At 47.4% G+C, this 16,516-nt stretch overlaps 1 protein-coding gene across 2 annotated transcripts in view; it reads left to right on the plus strand.

The window, feature by feature from the left end:
• The window catches only part of MSH3 (mutS homolog 3), a 174,314-nt gene that overhangs the window by 3,271 nt on the left and 154,527 nt on the right, over positions 1-16,516 (plus strand). For both annotated transcript variants that reach the window (XR_016220366.1, XM_070056340.2), the window contains exons 3-8: positions 2,679-2,899; positions 3,450-3,665; positions 6,216-6,332; positions 6,674-6,791; positions 9,726-9,871; positions 13,393-13,559. Coding sequence is in view for 1 of the 2 variants with exons in the window: in XM_070056340.2 (XP_069912441.2) it covers positions 2,679-2,899; positions 3,450-3,665; positions 6,216-6,332; positions 6,674-6,791; positions 9,726-9,871; positions 13,393-13,559 (985 nt within the window). In the remaining variant the exon portion in view is untranslated. The remainder of the gene's footprint in view (positions 1-2,678; positions 2,900-3,449; positions 3,666-6,215; positions 6,333-6,673; positions 6,792-9,725; positions 9,872-13,392; positions 13,560-16,516) is intronic.

The raw sequence follows: 16,516 nt of genomic DNA on the forward strand, positions 1-16,516 counted from the left end.
GTCGTTAGCACCGTCCAGTTCTGAACTCTTGGCACGTTGCAGTGTGAGCCTCGGTCCCCATCTCCGCCTTCTGCTCTGTCATTCTGACTGAAGTGCGTTTGTTCCTTTTTGTTTCTGGGCAATATTCCGTGTGTAGATCACCTCAGTTCTTGACTCCTCAGCTGGCAAATTCTTTCTCACACTCAGCATCACAAAAGAAGGAAACTTACATATTCACAAGCAAATTTATATAAACTTGAAATTGTATTTTGAAAACCAAGGGAATGATATTCACCAGGTGAAATATACATAGGAGAAATTTAAGGGCCGACACTGTGGTGTAGGAGGCTAAACCTCTGCCTACGGCTCCAGTATCCCATATAGATGTTGGTTCGAGTCCCGGCTGCTCCTCTTCCAATCCAGCGCTCTGCTATGGCCTGGGAAAGCAGTGGAGGATGGCCCGAGTGTTTGAGCCCCTACACCCACGTGGGAGACCTGGAGGAAGCTCCTGGCTCCTGGCTTTGGATCAGCTTAGCTTCTGCTGTTGCAGCCATTTGAAGGGTGAACCAGTGGATGGAAGACCTCTCTCTCTCTCTCTCTCTCTCTCTCTCTCTCTCCCTCTCCCTCTCCCTCCCCCTCTCTGTCTGTCTGTAACTCAACCTCTCAAAAAAAAAAAAAAAAAAAGATTCAAAAATACATTTTTAGAATAAGAGAAGTCACAGTAAATAAGATAGAGTACATATTGGAAGAGTCATATATTTATAAGGGAGCCACAGTATTCCTTCAAAGATTCTTAGCTGTCAGCCTGTGTGACATCAAGATTGTTTCTTATTTATCAATTTTTTAATGAGTAAAGCAAAGGAAGTTTATTGAGAGAAAGAGCTCCTGACAGCTGGAAAGGGACCTATAATGGGTTGCTTGTTTTGTTTTTTAAATTATGGATAGTGTATTTCCCTAATACGTGTTTTTTCCCTGTGACTACTTTATAAGATTTTCTGTTTGTTGCTGGTTTTTGCACATTTGATTTTGATGGGCCTTTGTCTAGTTTTTTTAAATTTTTTTCTTTTCTAGTTTTCCTTCCTTCCTTTCTTCATATCTTTCTCTTTCATTTTCTTCCAATGAACTTCTGCTGTGCCTGTGACTTTACGCTTCTCATACAATTTGGAAACTATTTTTGGCCATTATTTTATTTTCTCTAATTTTTTGTCCCCTTCCTTTTCTGAGAGTTTGTCATAGGGACATTAGACTACTTGATACTGTCTGTCAAGCCCCTGAAGCTCTTCTCATTTGCTTTAGAGTCTTCTCCTGGCTCTGTTTCCAGTTCAGTGATGTTGTCTTCCCTGGTGTGACGTGCCGTAAATCGCATTCTGTGAGATGTTCCTTTCAGATAGCGTGTATTTCATCTCTGGAAGTTCTGTTTCGTTATTTAACAAGCCCGAGGATGGCCTGGGCATTCGGCTTCCAGGGAAGATCTGGTTGAGGTGCCTGTGTCGGGCATTGGTGTAACTGTTGAGAGGTTGCCTGGGACTCCTGCCTTCCATAGTGGATGTCCTGGGGTTGAGTCCTAGCTCCACTCTTGATTCTGTCCTCCTACTGACGCCCACCCTGGGAGGCAGCAGGTGATGGCTCAAGTGCCTGGGTGTCTGCCACCCACATGGGAGATCTGCATGGAGTCCCTGACTCCTGGCTTTGGCCTGGCCTAGCCCTGGTTAACCAGCTGATGGAAGATCTCTGTGTCTCTCTGACTTCCAAATAAAATGAAAATCAATTAAAAAAAAAACAACTAAAGAAGACAGAGAAAGAAAAGATTTTAAGCTGGGAGAATTAAAGGGTTTCGAGGGAGAGAGCTCTGCGGTGGTCTTGTAGAGTGAGCGCAGTTCTGCAGGTGGAAGGAAGGCAGGTGGCAGGTGGGTGCGAGTGTGGCTCTTTGGCTTCCTGCCGGAACCCTGATGTCAGGTCTTCAGGTCTTCCACTGGGCGGGTGATATCTCCCCCTGCGAATCTCCCCAGGGCAGAGCGCTGGTCGCCTGCCGCCTGCGGAGGCTAGGGTCTTAGCACACAGGAAGGCTGCGTTCCTAGCTTCCTTCTGGGTTAATACTCCCAGAGCTGTGCCCTTCCAGGGACACCACCTCCAGCCTCCCGGGGAGGGGGAGGAAGGGCCATCGCCTTTGCGTTTGGACTGTGGTAGAGCCGTGGGGACCAGTTTGCTTGGAACCGGTCCAGTCTGTTCCGGAACCTCCCTTTGCTCTGTTTCCAAGACTACTGGTGCGCTAATTCTTTTTGGGTTTTTTGAGTCTTTGAGCATTTTGTGTTGTAATTAGAATTGGTTTTTGGTCATCTTAATTACTGACGGAGGGTTTAGCTTGCAGCTGTGCTGAGCTGGTTCTTGCCCCTCTGTTTTTCCTCTGGTTTCCCACATTTCATTTGCAGTTGGAAGCTCTCCTTCTGTCAGTGTTTTGGGGCTCGTATTTAAAAACAAAAGAGGCTGAGGCCTCCTGCACTTTGTAATGGGGCTTCAGCAGGCGGCGAAGGCAGGTGTGTGCTTCCCGGTGCTGCCCTCGCCCTGAGCCCGGTGCTCATTTCCGGTTCCGTCGCTCCAGTGGGGGTCTCCGTCTTTAGAAAGCTCTGTGCCGGGTGTGAGCGGACATGGGGAGGCCCAAGTGCTGGTAGCATGTTTTCCTGCTGATTGTGTCCCTGCAGAACCGAAGCAGTGCCTGAGTTCGGGGCTCGTTTTGAAGTCTCTGGAGAAACTGAGGAAATTCTGCTGCGATTCCGCGCCGCCTCAGACTCGAGTCCAGACAGAACGCCTTCGGGGGGGGTGTGCGGTCCTGCCGAAGTGCACCGATTATGATGACCTCGATCTCCTGCGTGCCAGGAATGCCGCCGCTTCTGAGGATTCCGGCTCTCAGGCCCGTCAGAAGGTGCGTCACTGCTGTGTAGACAGGTGGCCTTTTAAAAGTGGATTCAAACGTTTCTTTATTTTGAAGATGTACTTACTTGAAAGGAAGGTTGATAGAGAGATGTGGGGGGAGATAGACAGAGAGACAGAGAAAGAGAGTTTGTCCATACGCTGTTTCATTCTCCAGGGGCTGCCGTGGTCCAGGAGCCCAGCACTGCATCCTGGTCTCTGACACGGTGGGCAGGTGCCAAGCGCGTGGACTTGGACTTGGACTGTTCACTGCTTTCCCAGGCACATTAGCAGGGAGCTGGAGCGGAAGCTCAGCAGCTGGGATTCCAACCGGTGCTGTGATGTGGGCGTGCCAGTGTCACAGGGGCTTAACCTGCCGTGCGACAGCACCAGCCCTGAGGGATGCCCCGTCACCCAGAGTGCCAGATTCTGAAGTCCTGTGCATGTTTCTGTGGAAGTACTCAGGGCGGTGGTTCCCACACGTGACTGTTCATGCCAGTTAGCTGAGGGTGCTTTTCTCTTTAATTCCTGGAGATTCCAAATTGCTGTGTACTGGTTGCCAGGACAAGACACTTTCTGATCTCAGTTCTTTTGGATCATCACAAGCGAGCCACGAAGATGGACAGCACGCGTGTGAGTCTAAGCCCCTGAACAAGCGGTCCAAGAGCGTCTACACCCCGCTGGAGCTGCAGTTCCTGGAGGTGAAGCGGCAGCACCAGGACGCGGTTCTGTGCGTGGAGTGCGGCTATAAGTACAGGTTCTTCGGGGAGGATGCAGAGGTGAGCTGTTTTTCGCACACTGCTTCTTGTCTTTCTGGTCCGACTTCTTGTATTTTCCTGTATGCTTGTTTCCTTTTCTGACTCTAAGAACAAAGCTAGTTTTACCAATCACCCTTCAAAAATGCTGCCCCTTCTTATTAAAGCTAAGACGAAAGCAGACTTGGTGGGCGCTGGGTTTGTGGGGTAGAAGGGGGCTTCCTGTTGAAGTCTTTGTGCTTGTTCACCGTGGTGCTAGCCCGGTACTTTTTTTTTTTTTTTTTTTTAGGTTGTAAGGGCTAAAGATACACCTTTCTATACTTTGGTTTTTATTTTTTATTTATTTAAAAGGTTTATTTATTTGAAAGGCAGGGTTACAGAGTGGCAGAGGCATAGAGAGAGAGAGAGAGAGAGGTCTTCCATATGCTGGTTCACTCCCAAAATCAATGGTTGGAGCTGGGCTGATCCGAAGCCAACAGCCAGGAGCTTCTTCTGGGTTCCCACGTGGGTGCAGGGACATAATAAGCACTTGGGCCATCTTCCCCTGCTTTCCCAAACCATAGCAGAGAGCTGGATCAGAAGTGGAGCAGCCGGGAATTGAACTGGTGTCCATATAGGATGCTGGCACTGCAGGCGGCGACTTTGCCCGCTGCTTTATAGCACTGGTAGCCCCAGTACTTTTTATCAGTCAAAAAGCTTACTGGATGTATCAGTTTTGACTGAACCACAGTCATGTAAGTATGTTTTCAAAGGGAGACAGCAAGAGGAAAAACTTGGAGATGTTTGGAAGTTTTCCTGTTTACTTTTTTTTTTTTTTTTTTGTCAGGCAGAGTTAGAGAGAGAGAGAGACAGAGAGAGGCCTTCCTTCCATTGGTTCATCCCCTAAATGGCCGCTACGAGAAGCCAGGAGCCAGGTGCTTCTCCTGGTCTCCCATGCGGGTCCAGGGCCCAGGGATCTGGGCCATCCTCCACTGCACTCCCGGGCTACAGCAGAGAGCTGGCCTGGAAGAGGAGCAACCGGGACAGAACCTGGCACCCCAACCGGGACTAGAACCCTGGTGCCAGCGCTGCAGGTGGAGGATTAGCCTAGTGAGCCGCGGCGCCAGCCTCCTGTTTACTCTTAATTTATGAATATTCATAGCCAGGAACAAAATTGAGTCCCAGTGGAGGGGCATGTTAACTCTGCCAGCGCCCAACAGCTGGCGTGTCAGTCATCTTTGAGTCTCATTGGGTTTGTATTTAATTCTGAGGATTGATGTTGGCCTGTCAAGAAGGTTTCAGGTGAATTTGAGCGTTTAGTGAGCCATCCAAGGAGAAGTGTTGCTGGGGATGCCGTTTGTGGAAGCCGTGGGTGACGGTGATGACGCACAGTGGTAGGCCTGCCTGGGTCGTACAGTGCTGAGGTAGCATGTCCGCTGGCCCATGGGGGCAGGTGAAGACGTGGCCAGCTGTTCTCCCAGGTCCCTCAGGTCTCCTGTGTGGCAGGAAAGGGGTGCTCTAAGTCAGTGCACTGTACGGTTCTGTTAGGGAAGTTGAGGCTGAAAGTGTCAGCATGTTTCCTAAGGACAGGACAGATATGTAGGTGAAGGCTCAGGGGATGAAACTGTCAGGTTAAGTGGTAAATTTAGGCCTGACCACAGTGAAAGCAGAGGTTCTTGCCCTTCAGTGATGGACTAATGCAGTTCAGAGATGGGGTGGGGCAGAGCAGTGGTAGTTCCACGGCTCTGCTGGGCAGTATCTACGCTTTGGTGCTTTCTAGAAGAACGCAGGGAATCAGGTGCTCGTTCTGCATTTCCATGCCTCATGTATCAGCTAATCTGACTACGGCTTCTCTCCTCCTCTCTTCAAAATTGCCCCTGTCTAAGTTGAGTTTTCCGTTCGTATATGCTCTGTGCTATCTTCTGATGGTCAGAATTTGCCCTCACCATGCTGCAAGTTCTTATTCTGTTAGTTTCAGGCTTGTTGGGTGGAATAGTTTTTGTGTAGACAAAACTCAGCACTTGAAAGTTTGTGTAGCTCCAAGGACACAGAAGAAGACCTGGCATGTTTTTCTGAGTCATTTATAGATACAGACTTGGGCCAGCGCCGTGGCTCACTAGACTAATCCTCCGCCTAGCGGCACCGGCACACCGGGTTCTAGTCCCGGTCGGGGCACTGGATTCTGTCCTGGTTGCTCCTCTTCCAGGCCAGCTCTCTGCTGTGGCCAGGGAGTGCAGTGGAGGATGGCCCAAGTGCTTGGGCCCTGCACCCACATGGGAGACCAGGAGAAGCACCTGGCTCCTGGCTCCTGCCATCGGATCAGCGCGGTGTGCCGGCCGCGGCGGCCATTGGAGGGTGAACCAACGGCAAAGGAAGACCTTTCTCTCTGTCTCTCTCTCTCACTGTCCACTCTGCCTGTCAAAAAAAAAAAAAAAGATACAGACTTGGCCTTGAGTCAGGGCCAAAGTAGATTCAGCCGTTAGCTTCTCCACTGGAGTGCCCCACACTGTTAGGTACACAAGTCCCAAAGTAGCAGACCACACAGGGACTCTTGCAATAGAAAGTTGCTGATGTTCTCTTTTTACATGTTTTTAGATTGCAGCTCGGGAGCTCAACATTTATTGCCACTTGGATCACAACTTCCTGACAGCCAGCATCCCTACCCACAGGCTGTTTGTCCACGTGCGCCGTCTCGTGGCCAAAGGATACAAGGTCAGCCGTGGCTTTACCTTGTGGGAAGAGGGCATTGGGCTCCTCTTGCTGGGAATGAAAATGTGTTTTGGTTTTAGAAGTTGATATTTTGGAGAAATGACAGCGCAGCGTAACTGTTAGGCTCTGTCTTCGTGAGTGTGTACCATGCTTCTAGGTATTTAAGATGGATTATATGTGCTGGAGGGTGTCTTAGTGATGTATCCACACTTGTTAGCTCTTTGTGGTGCTCATTACTTAAACTCCTCATCTGGGCTAATTTATTATCGTAATTGTTTCGGAATGAGTTTTCAGAAATAATCATTCATGGTATTTGATGTTTAACATTTCTGATTTTGTTGAAGGTGGGAGTTGTGAAGCAGACTGAAACTGCAGCACTAAAGGCCGTTGGGGACAACAAAAGCTCACTGTTTTCCCGAAAACTGACTGCTCTTTATACCAAATCCACACTCATTGGAGAAGATATCCTTTTTGAAAAGCATTTTTCTTTTAAATGTTTTAAGGGCTTTGGGATCACAGTTTTTGAAATTGTTTTTTGAGCGTGTACCCTCTTGATGAGATGAGTCGGGTGGCCACTTTGACCCTTGACTGGGTGCTCCCAAAAGGGAGGGGTTGGGAGTAGCTGGAAAGAAGCTTTTTCCCGGTGTCGTGGTAAAAGGACACCTCATCATCTTTAAGAGCAGGAGGAAAGTGTGCCTAATAAAAAATGATGTCAGGTTAGCAACTGATTTGAAATTATATTGTCTCTAGACTGTGTGCTTAGGGCCGGTAGGTTCCTCAGGGGCTTCCTAGTACGTGGCTAAAAAATAACTTATTTGTTTCAACTTGTGAAAAGAAAGCAAGTCAAAATTAAGATACATTTAAATGCTTATAAAATATAATAGTAGGCTCACTTCATTAATTCTTTATAAATTGTTCTAAATAATTTTTTAGAGATGTATTTTTTTTTTTTTTATTTGGAAGTCAGAGCTACAGAAAGGGAGAGGGAGATAGATTTTCTGAAGGAAAGAACCATCTCCTGGTTCTCTCCCCAAATGTCTACAGTGACTGGGGCTGGGTCAGGCTGAAGCCAGGAGCCTGGAACTCCATCCTGGTCTCCCACATGGTTTGCAGGGGCCCAGGCATTTGGCCATCTTCCACTGCTTTCCCAGATTCGTAAGTAGGGAGCTGGATCAGAAGGGGAGCAGCTGGAACCTGAACCTTTGCTTATATGGGATGCCAGCGTTATAGGCAGCAGCTTAACCCATGGTGCCACAGCGCTGGCCCCCAGTGCATTAATTCTAACGTTGTAAGCATGTTCTTACTTTTGAAAATGGGTTGTAGGTGAAGCTTTCTCACTTTGGAAGAGTATTCTTTGTGCGTAGCGGCCCCAAACTTAGAGTTGTTCATCAATTCATGTGTTACTTGAAAAAAACAACTTCATAAGCTGAGTCTTAAAGTTCTTTTAATCTTTAAAACCCAACAGTTGTGTGTGTGTGTGTGTGTGTGTGTAGTGTGTGTATGAGAGAGAGAAAGAGAGAGAGAGAAAGATACATTTAAAAATGTTAACTGTGGGGCCAGCGCCATGGCTCACTTGGCTAATCCTCTGCCTGGAGCGCCGGCACCCTGGGTTCTAGTCCCGGTTGCTCCTCTTCCAGTCCAGCTCTCTGCTGTGGCCCGGGAGGGCAGTGGAGGATGGCCCAAGTGCTTGGGTCCCTGCACCCGCATGGGAGACCTGGCACCTGGCTCCTGGCTTTGGATCAGCGCAGTGCAGGCTGTAGTGGCCATTAGGGGAGTGAACCAACAGAAGGAAGATCTTTCTCTCTGTCTCTCTCTCCCTATCTATAACTCTGCCTGTCCAAAAAAAAAAAAAAAGTTTACTGCTGTGGGATGGAATCAGATCTGTTACACTAAAAAAGAAAAAAAAATTTTTTTAAAGATTTACCCATTTATTTGAAAGGCATAGTTACAGAGAGAGAGACAGACAGACATCATCCACTGGTTCACTTCCCAGGTAGCCGCAATGGCCAGCTCTGGGCCAGGTCAAAGCCGGAAGCTAGGAGCTTCATCAGGATCTCCCATGTGCATGCCGGGGCGGGGGAGGGGGAGGGAGGGGTGCGGAAAAGACTTGGGCCGCCCTCCACTTCTTTTCCCAGATCATTAGCAGGGAGCTGGATCAGAAGTGGAGCAGCCGGCACACCAACTGGTGCCCGTACAGGAAGCCAGCTTCGCAGGCAGCGGCTCTGTGCTACGCCACAGCACTAGCCCTCTGTTTCAGTTTATGACGGATCTCCTTGTTTGTAGACACTTGCTTAGCTTCCACCCACATCCTCAGGACTGTCTTGTTCCATTCATACCATAAACAAGGAACAGCCCTCACTCCTAACACTCTGAGCTATGGACAGCCCTGTGTTATTCTAAGCCAGCTAGGCTGTGAGAACTGGGCGACTTTATTTTCTCTTTTGCCTAAGCTTGTCTCCTTTATGGAGCTTAATGGTAAAATAGTACCCATCCCTGCCTCTCCTCTGCGGCTGTTTGTAGCTCTTATTTCCTGGTACCTAGATTGGATGTGCCTGGACTGTGTCCAAAATCAGCTTTCATCCCTGTGAATTTGGTCATTAGACTCATTTTGCACACACAGACACACATGTGTACAGACCTGGCCACACAGGCATGTATTTGTACACGTTACTGATTTTCATTCTTTTAAAAAATTCCCTCACTGTTTCTGAGCACTTTAGGACCCAGGGAAAGTAATTTACACTATTTTTGTGTCTGCTTTGACTTGGGAATGAGATTGCTAAGGATGTAGGTGTTGGCAGCAGCCGGGTGAAGGAGTGGGTTAACATTTGGGCCTCCAGAGAGTCTGTTGTGTTCTGGTAGCCCTTGGAAGTGAGAAGAAAATGTGGTTACCTGTCCTCGTGACCCTCCCTTCTTTGGGATGAGACGGCCTGTGACTGCAGTCTGAGGACTGAGGAGGAATGCCATATTGAAGATTTTTGCAAAGAGCAGAAGTACCTGGGAGAATAAATTCTTAGTTTGTTTATTGATATAATTGCTTTAAATTTTTTCTTGTTTTTATTTAAAAGGCAGAGAGTCAGAGACAGAGAGAGAAAGAGAGATCATCCATTGGTTCACTCCCCAAATGCCCACGATAGATGGGGGTGGGAAAGGCCAAAGTCAGGAGCCAGGATTTTAATCCATGTCTCCCACAGAGTGGCAGGGACCCAGTACTTGAGCCATTACTGCTGTCTAGAGCCAGGACTTGAACCCAGGCACTCCAGTATGGGATGCAGGTATCCCAAGTGGTGGGGTAACTGTTACAAATCCCTACCCTATGCATCATTATTTTAAAGGAGAAAACAGGTAATGTGTTAAAATAGAAACTTACTGTTTAGTTCCTTTAATCACTATTACATGTGAATCCTCTAATCAAACTGGATGGTGCTGTGAATGTCGATGAGATAATGACTGATGCTTCTTCCAACTATCTTCTGTGTATCTGTGAAAATAAAGAAAAGGCTAAGGACAAGAAGAAAGGAAGCATTTTCATTGGCGTTGTGGTAAGTACTTTGTAGGTGAAGAGTGAGTGGTACGTGTTCAGGGTACCTCCACATATGGGTGATCGTGTGAGATTTAGAATGAGGATGTCTAATGAAGTGTGCCTTAAAGGAGTTGTATTAGTCACCCATGTCAGCAGGAAGTGGCTCTGAAGACAGATCTTCGTCCCTCTGCCTCTCCTGGACTTTGGGGCTAATGTAATCCCATATAACTTGCTTTGTAAAAATCAAAATGGGGGGATGTTAGTAAAATGGTGGAGTCTTTAAAAAAAAAAAAGGAATCGCATTAGAAACATGTTTTCCTGATGACATGATAGGCTAAGTCACTAGGTAGGGTTCCCTCATGTGGCACTTGGTACACTGCTTTGGAGAGAGCCCAGCTTCCGTCCATGTGCCCTAGGATTTTGGGGTTGAAGGTAAACAATGGCAGACATGCACGTGGACTGGGTATGGGTAGCAGAATAAAACACTAAGCCAGCCGGTGCGTAGGTAGCCAAGGGTTTTCCACACTTGCTCCAGAGGTGTGAAATGAAACATGGATGATTCTGTGAGTGTCCTATGAAGATTTAGAGGATGGGACGTAGAAGGAAATGGTAGTATGTCACAAACACCACATTAATTAATCTTAAGAATATTTATATTCTTTTCTTTAAAAAAGGTTTATTTACTTATTTGAAAGGCAGAGTTACAGAGAGAGGGACTTCAGACTGTGAGATCTTCCATCCATTAGTTTACTCCTTAAATGACCACAATGCCTGAGACTGAGTCAGGCCAAAGCCAGGAGCCTGGAACTCCATCTGGGTGCAAGGACCCAAGCACCTGGGCCGTCTTCTACTGCTTTCCCAGGCGCATTAGCAGGGAGCTGGATCAGGAGTACAACAGCTGGGGCTTGAACCAGTGCCCATATGGGATGCTGGCGTCATGGGCAGAGGCTTAACCTACTGTGCCACAATGCTGACCCCTAGGATATTTATAATAAATCTTCCAGATAAGTATAATTTGTAGATGACAATTTTTTGATCTTTCCTTCTGACAACTAGTGAGTAAACTTGTCAGTTCTCAAAATCTCCAACCTTTGAGGGCCTTTCTAAACTGTTAGGCTCCTTTGTTCTGCTGTGTGCTAAGCAGAAGTGGGAGGGCTCTTTGCCTCAGTAATAACTCACTTTCTTTGCTGTTTCTAACGTGTACAGTCAGTGACAATATTCAAGATTCTTACAACTCAGATGTCTCCCACGTGCTTGTTATCCTGACTGTGTAACTTGACATCTGTTTACCCAGTGAGCCCTTCTCTCAGGGAGTTAGCGTCCCTGTGGGTGTTGGTTGGCTCTAAATCAGTTTTTATACCCAAGAAGCATGCTTTATCTAGCCACAGACAATAGGATCTGTCTATAAATAGTAAGGTTGTTTAAGCTTTAACTTGAGTAACATGCAAATTTGCATTTTCCCGGAACTCAGAATCAAGCACAGCATTGAGTGTACACTTCCTACTTGGTGTGGCCTACTGCCAAGGGTCAGAGAAGTGGGTGAACTAGGACGTAAGCAGTTAACGCTGGTGGCTTGCTCCTCAGGTGTCTCTGGATCCTGTCCGTGACACGAGCAGCCCTTTCTGGGCGGGTACATCCTGCATCCTGGGTCCAGGCCCCTGCATCCATGTTTACTGAACCAGGGCGTTCGAATTTGCTCAGGGTAGCTGAAGTGGTGCTCTTCGTCCTGTACCTCAACACCGTCCTCCGTGGGTGTTCCCTGCCGCGAGGAGTGTCACACGTTCCCCACGTCACGGCTGGGCATCATCCTGTGGGTGCTGGCAGTCAGTCCGTGATTTCGGGCCTTGCTGTTGTCCTCCTGCTGGAGCTGGCCGCTGTGCCTTCAGTCTGGGCATCGTGGTTCTCTACATGTCACACACCACACACCACACACCACACAGAGGAATAGAGGTTGCAGGCGTGACTATAGACCATTTCTCTGGTTGGATAAAGCAAAAGAGTTGTCAGGCTGATAACTTTGTTACCTGAACTTCTTTGACTAGCTTTTGAAAATGCTTGGTTTGTAGATTGGGACATAAACTTAGCCTCATATATGGATCTGTTGTACCGATGTCCAGCACTGGGGCACTGGGGAGGGCTTCTGGGCTAGAATCAAGGAAGTTCCCTGAGCTATAGATGAAGAATTTTCAAAAAGAATAAAATATGCAAGTGGGAAAATGCATAAAACAGAACAATTGCAGGGTAACAGGGGACAGTCACAGATCAGAACTGTGACACTGCCTACAGCCCATGGGCTCTTGTGTCCCTTCCCTCCAGAGGGGATGGTAATTCAGACTTTAATGCTAATATGTCTTCTCCTGTCTTAGTTCTGCATTGCTTTACTGCCTGGAACTGTGTGTAGAAATATAAGCGTATGTCTTCCGGGTCTTGTTTCTTTTGTTCACTGTTTTGTGTGTGAGATTTATTTACATGCGGGGCTATAGCTCTGCCATTGCTGGGGCCTATTTCAGGGGGTGATCTACAGGTCATTCACTCCTTTGTCGATGGACAGGTGGGCTCTTCCTAGTTTTTGGTTGTACAGAGAATTTTGTGCATGTCTTCCGTCGTACGTATGCCCAAGTTTCCCAAGAGCTTGTGCTTGGGGAGAGGGGGTGGGGAGCAGAATTGCTGTGTTGCAGGGTATGGATATTTTCTGCTTTCCTAGATGATGTCTGGCTGCTTTCAGATTGACTCGTCACTCGTCAGTAGACATTCTTGTACTTTTTTCCTCTTTTTAGCTCCTGTGGTCTGTCACCAGCCCTTGGTTTCATCAGCACCAGGGGTGGATGAGTGTGGCTGGGCAGTCAGGTTCTCTGGTTTGAGTCTTGCAGCCCACACTTTATTGTGATGGGACTTTGGCTAAGTAACTTTTTAAGTTTTCACCTCTTCCAGACCATGATGTTTGTCTTGGCTGTTGTTTGTGGTGAAAGGGGATGGCTTTAAGTTTCCATGATTCTTTCACCGGATAGCTTGTGTACCAGGGATTCAGTCAAATCTGTTATATATTAGTATATTTTTGGTAAAATTTATACTTTTTGTGTACTAGTTTTATATAATTTAGTGCTACTTTACTACTGTTATTAGCCCCGAATCCCTTATTATGGTTAGTGATGATAACTCTTTGAACAGTGCTCTGTAGTTTACAAAACATTTACATGTCTTTTCTGATTGTTCCTTCTACGAATGCTTTGAGGGAAGCAGGCTGGTTTGTTCCCATTTACGGAGGAAGAAATCAAGACGCAGTGGGGTTTGGTGGCTTGTCACCATCACTCTGACAGGTGCATCAGATCCAAGACTTGTACGGGGGACGTCTGTCTGAGCTCCTGTTGAGTGGATTTCAGGTCTCTGTGACTCTGGAAGATAGACAGGTCTTCAGACACTTTGGAGATGGAGTGCACCCTCGTGGGAGCTTCCGCTTCCCTCGCTCCCTGTCTACGCTGTGTCTTAGCTGTCGCCGGAAAGTCACGTTTTCTGTGATCTCACGTTTCTGTTTGTTCACAGGGAGTGCAGCCTGCCACCGGCGAGGTCGTGTACGACAGCTTCCAGGACTCCGCTTCCCGTTCAGAGCTGGAGACGCGGATCTCAGCCCTGCAGCCAGTGGAGCTGCTGCTGCCCTCTCACTTGTCTGAGCAAACCGAGAGGCTCATTCACAGAGCTACAGCGGTCAGGTGGGTGGAGCTGGCTGGGAGGCAGTGCTAGGCGTGAAACTGCCATGGAATTCCCAATCCATATTTAGTAAGATTGCTAAAAAATACATTTTACTTATAAAATAGTACTTCATGAGTTGTGGTGGACATTTTTATAAAGAAAAGCAAAAGCAAAATTACTCATAGAGTCGCCTTTAGGTAAAACTTCAGAAGTCAGTCTTTTTTTTTTTTTTTTTCTTTTTCTTTTTTTGCTTTTGAAGGAGACAGAGAAAGAGGTATTTTCCATCCTCTGGTTCAATCCCCAAATGCCTATAGTAGCCAGGGCTGGACCAGGTGGAAGCCAGGAGCCTGGATCTCTTACGTGGTGGCAGGGACCCTCGTATTTGAACCATCACCTGCTGCCTCCTAGGGTATGCATTAGCGGGAACTGGATTGGAAGCAGAGCCAGGACTCGAAACCAGAGACTGATACGGGATGTGGGCAACCCAGGCAATGCCTTTTTTTTGCCTTTATATAAATTTTTTGTTGTTGTTTTTTAACTTTTATTTAATAAATATAAATTTCCAAAGTGCAGCTTTTGGATCAAGCAGTGTCTTAACTGCTGTGCCAAATGTCTGTCCCAGAAGTCCGTCTTGTACAGGGGTTCCTGATATTCTTTGGTAACTCGTCTCAGTTTCTGGAGATAACGTAAGAGTTCATTTCTTAGACAGTTTGTATGCAAAGTTTGAGAGTGCTTATGTGTGATGCAAGTTACAACGCAGCGTGGAGCCCAGTACTTATTTACTAGCTTTGAGATCAAGGGACATGTTTAGGAAGCAGCGTGCTGCGCCCTGTGGCACACAGCGGGAGAGGAAGGTCTGAAGTGTGTCTGGCAGGGTGGACAGTCCTGCAGGACTAACAAGACGCGCAGGCGTGATGCCAGGGCCCGGGAGGGAAGGTGCTCCACTTCCAACTGGAGGAGCATGTGTGGGAAAGAGACTGGAAGGTGCTTGGGGTTCGGATGAAGAGAACTGTGTTTATCTTGAGCAGTTTGTCCTTCAGACCCAGTGTGGAAGCCCATGAGAATTTTCCTTGGTTGTCACTTATAGTCAGTTACAAAAATCAGCTGCCCTGCTGAGTGAAGTTGCTTATCTTTCTTTGTCTTTAGAGTCAAGAATGTTCAGTTTTATTGGGATTTAACTTCTTTCAAAGTAGCTTTCATAATTTGTTTTTCTAGTTATAATACTCGTGTATGTAATCCTCTGCCTGCGGCGCCAGCACACCGGGTTCTAGTCCCGGTCGTGGCACCGGATTCTGTCCCGGTTGCCCCTCTTCCAGGCCAGCTCTCTGCTGTGGCCCGGGAGTGCAGTGGAGGATGGCCCAAGTGCTTGGGCCCTGCACCCCATGGGAGACCAGGAAAAGCACCTGGCTCCTGCCATCAGATCAGCGCGGTGCGCCGGCTGTAGCGGCCATCTGGGGAGTGAACCAACGGCAAAGGAAGACCTTTCTCTCTGTCTCCTCTCTCTCACTAACTCTGCCTGCCCCCCCCCCCCAAAAAAATACTCATGTATGTTCATTTAGAATTTGGGAGTTAGGAAAGATAAAAATGGTACGTCACACCCCGTAACCCAGATAACCACAGTTAAAAATATTTGGTGCTGCTTTCATGCATATTGTCATTTCTTCTTCATAAATGGGAAATCATGTTGCTAAATACCTTCTGTATCCTTTTGATTACTTAACAATCCCTTACACTTTTTCCTTTATTTTGTAAAATTTCAGGCATATGCCAAATTATACAGAATAGTATAATGAACTCGTGTGAATCCGTCTATCAGTTTCAACATTTCTCAACTCAGAGACGGTCTCATGTATTTAAAAATATTTATGTATTTATGAGCCGGCGCCGTGGCTCAATAGGCTAATCCTCCACCTTGCGGCGCCGGCACACCGGGTTCGAGTCCCGGTTGGGGCGCCGGATTCTGTCCTGGTTGCCCCTCTTCCAGGCCAGCTCTCTGCTATGGCCAGGGAGTGCAGTGGAGGATGGCCCAGGTGCTTGGGCCCTGCACCCCATGGGAGACCAGGAAAAGCACCTGGCTCCTGGCTCCTGCCAGGATCAGCGCGGTGCGCCGGCTGCAGCGGCGGCCATTGGAGGGTGAACCAACGGCAAAAAGGAAGACCTTTCTCTCTCTGTCTCTCTCTCTCACTGTCCACTCTGCCTGTCAAAAAAAAAAAAAAAAATTTATGTATTTATTTGAAAATAGAGTTACACAGAGAGAGAAGGAGAGGCAGAGAGAGAGAGAGAGAGAGAGATCTTCCATCCACTCGTTCACCCTTCAAAAGGATGCAACAGCAGAAGCTGAGCTGATCTGAAGCCAGGAGCCAGGAGCCTTTTCAGGGTCTCCCATGTGGGTGCAGGGGCCCAAGGACTTTGGCCATCTTCCACTGCTTTCCCAGGCCACAGCAGAGAGCTGGTTCGGAAGTGGAGCATGCGGGACTTGAACCAGCGCCCATATAGAATGCCGGCACTACAGGTGGTAGCTTTACCTGCTACACCACAGCACTGGCCTTGAGTCTCGTTTTGTACATACATTCTCTTCTCTCCCTTGATAATTTATCTTAAAGCATGTGGTAGTGAGCATGATTTCATCTACTCATCCTAGTAGGTCAGTAGGTACTCTGGGAAACAAAACAGGCAGCCATGTAAATGGATCATACTTTGTTCCATTCCCCTTTTGTTATGTTGTGTTCATTTTGTTCAGTATTTTAAATATTGCCATGGTGAATATCCATGCATGGAAATAGTTGTGTGCATTTCTGAATACTTCCTTTTATAAATTCCTGAGAGTAGAATTGCTGAGTCAGCGGATATGAGGCTCTTGGTTGCTTGTTAGGATGGCTTTTATCAATTTATACGTTCATCGGTGTAGTACAGGAAGGTTCTTTAGACCTTTGCCAACATCGGACATGATCACATAAATCATGTCTGTTGGTCTCAT

Source organism: Oryctolagus cuniculus, chromosome 14, assembly GCF_051225735.1.
Source record: "Oryctolagus cuniculus isolate XC-2025 breed Fujian yellow rabbit chromosome 14, ASM5122573v1, whole genome shotgun sequence".
Lineage (NCBI taxonomy): Eukaryota > Metazoa > Chordata > Mammalia > Lagomorpha > Leporidae > Oryctolagus > Oryctolagus cuniculus.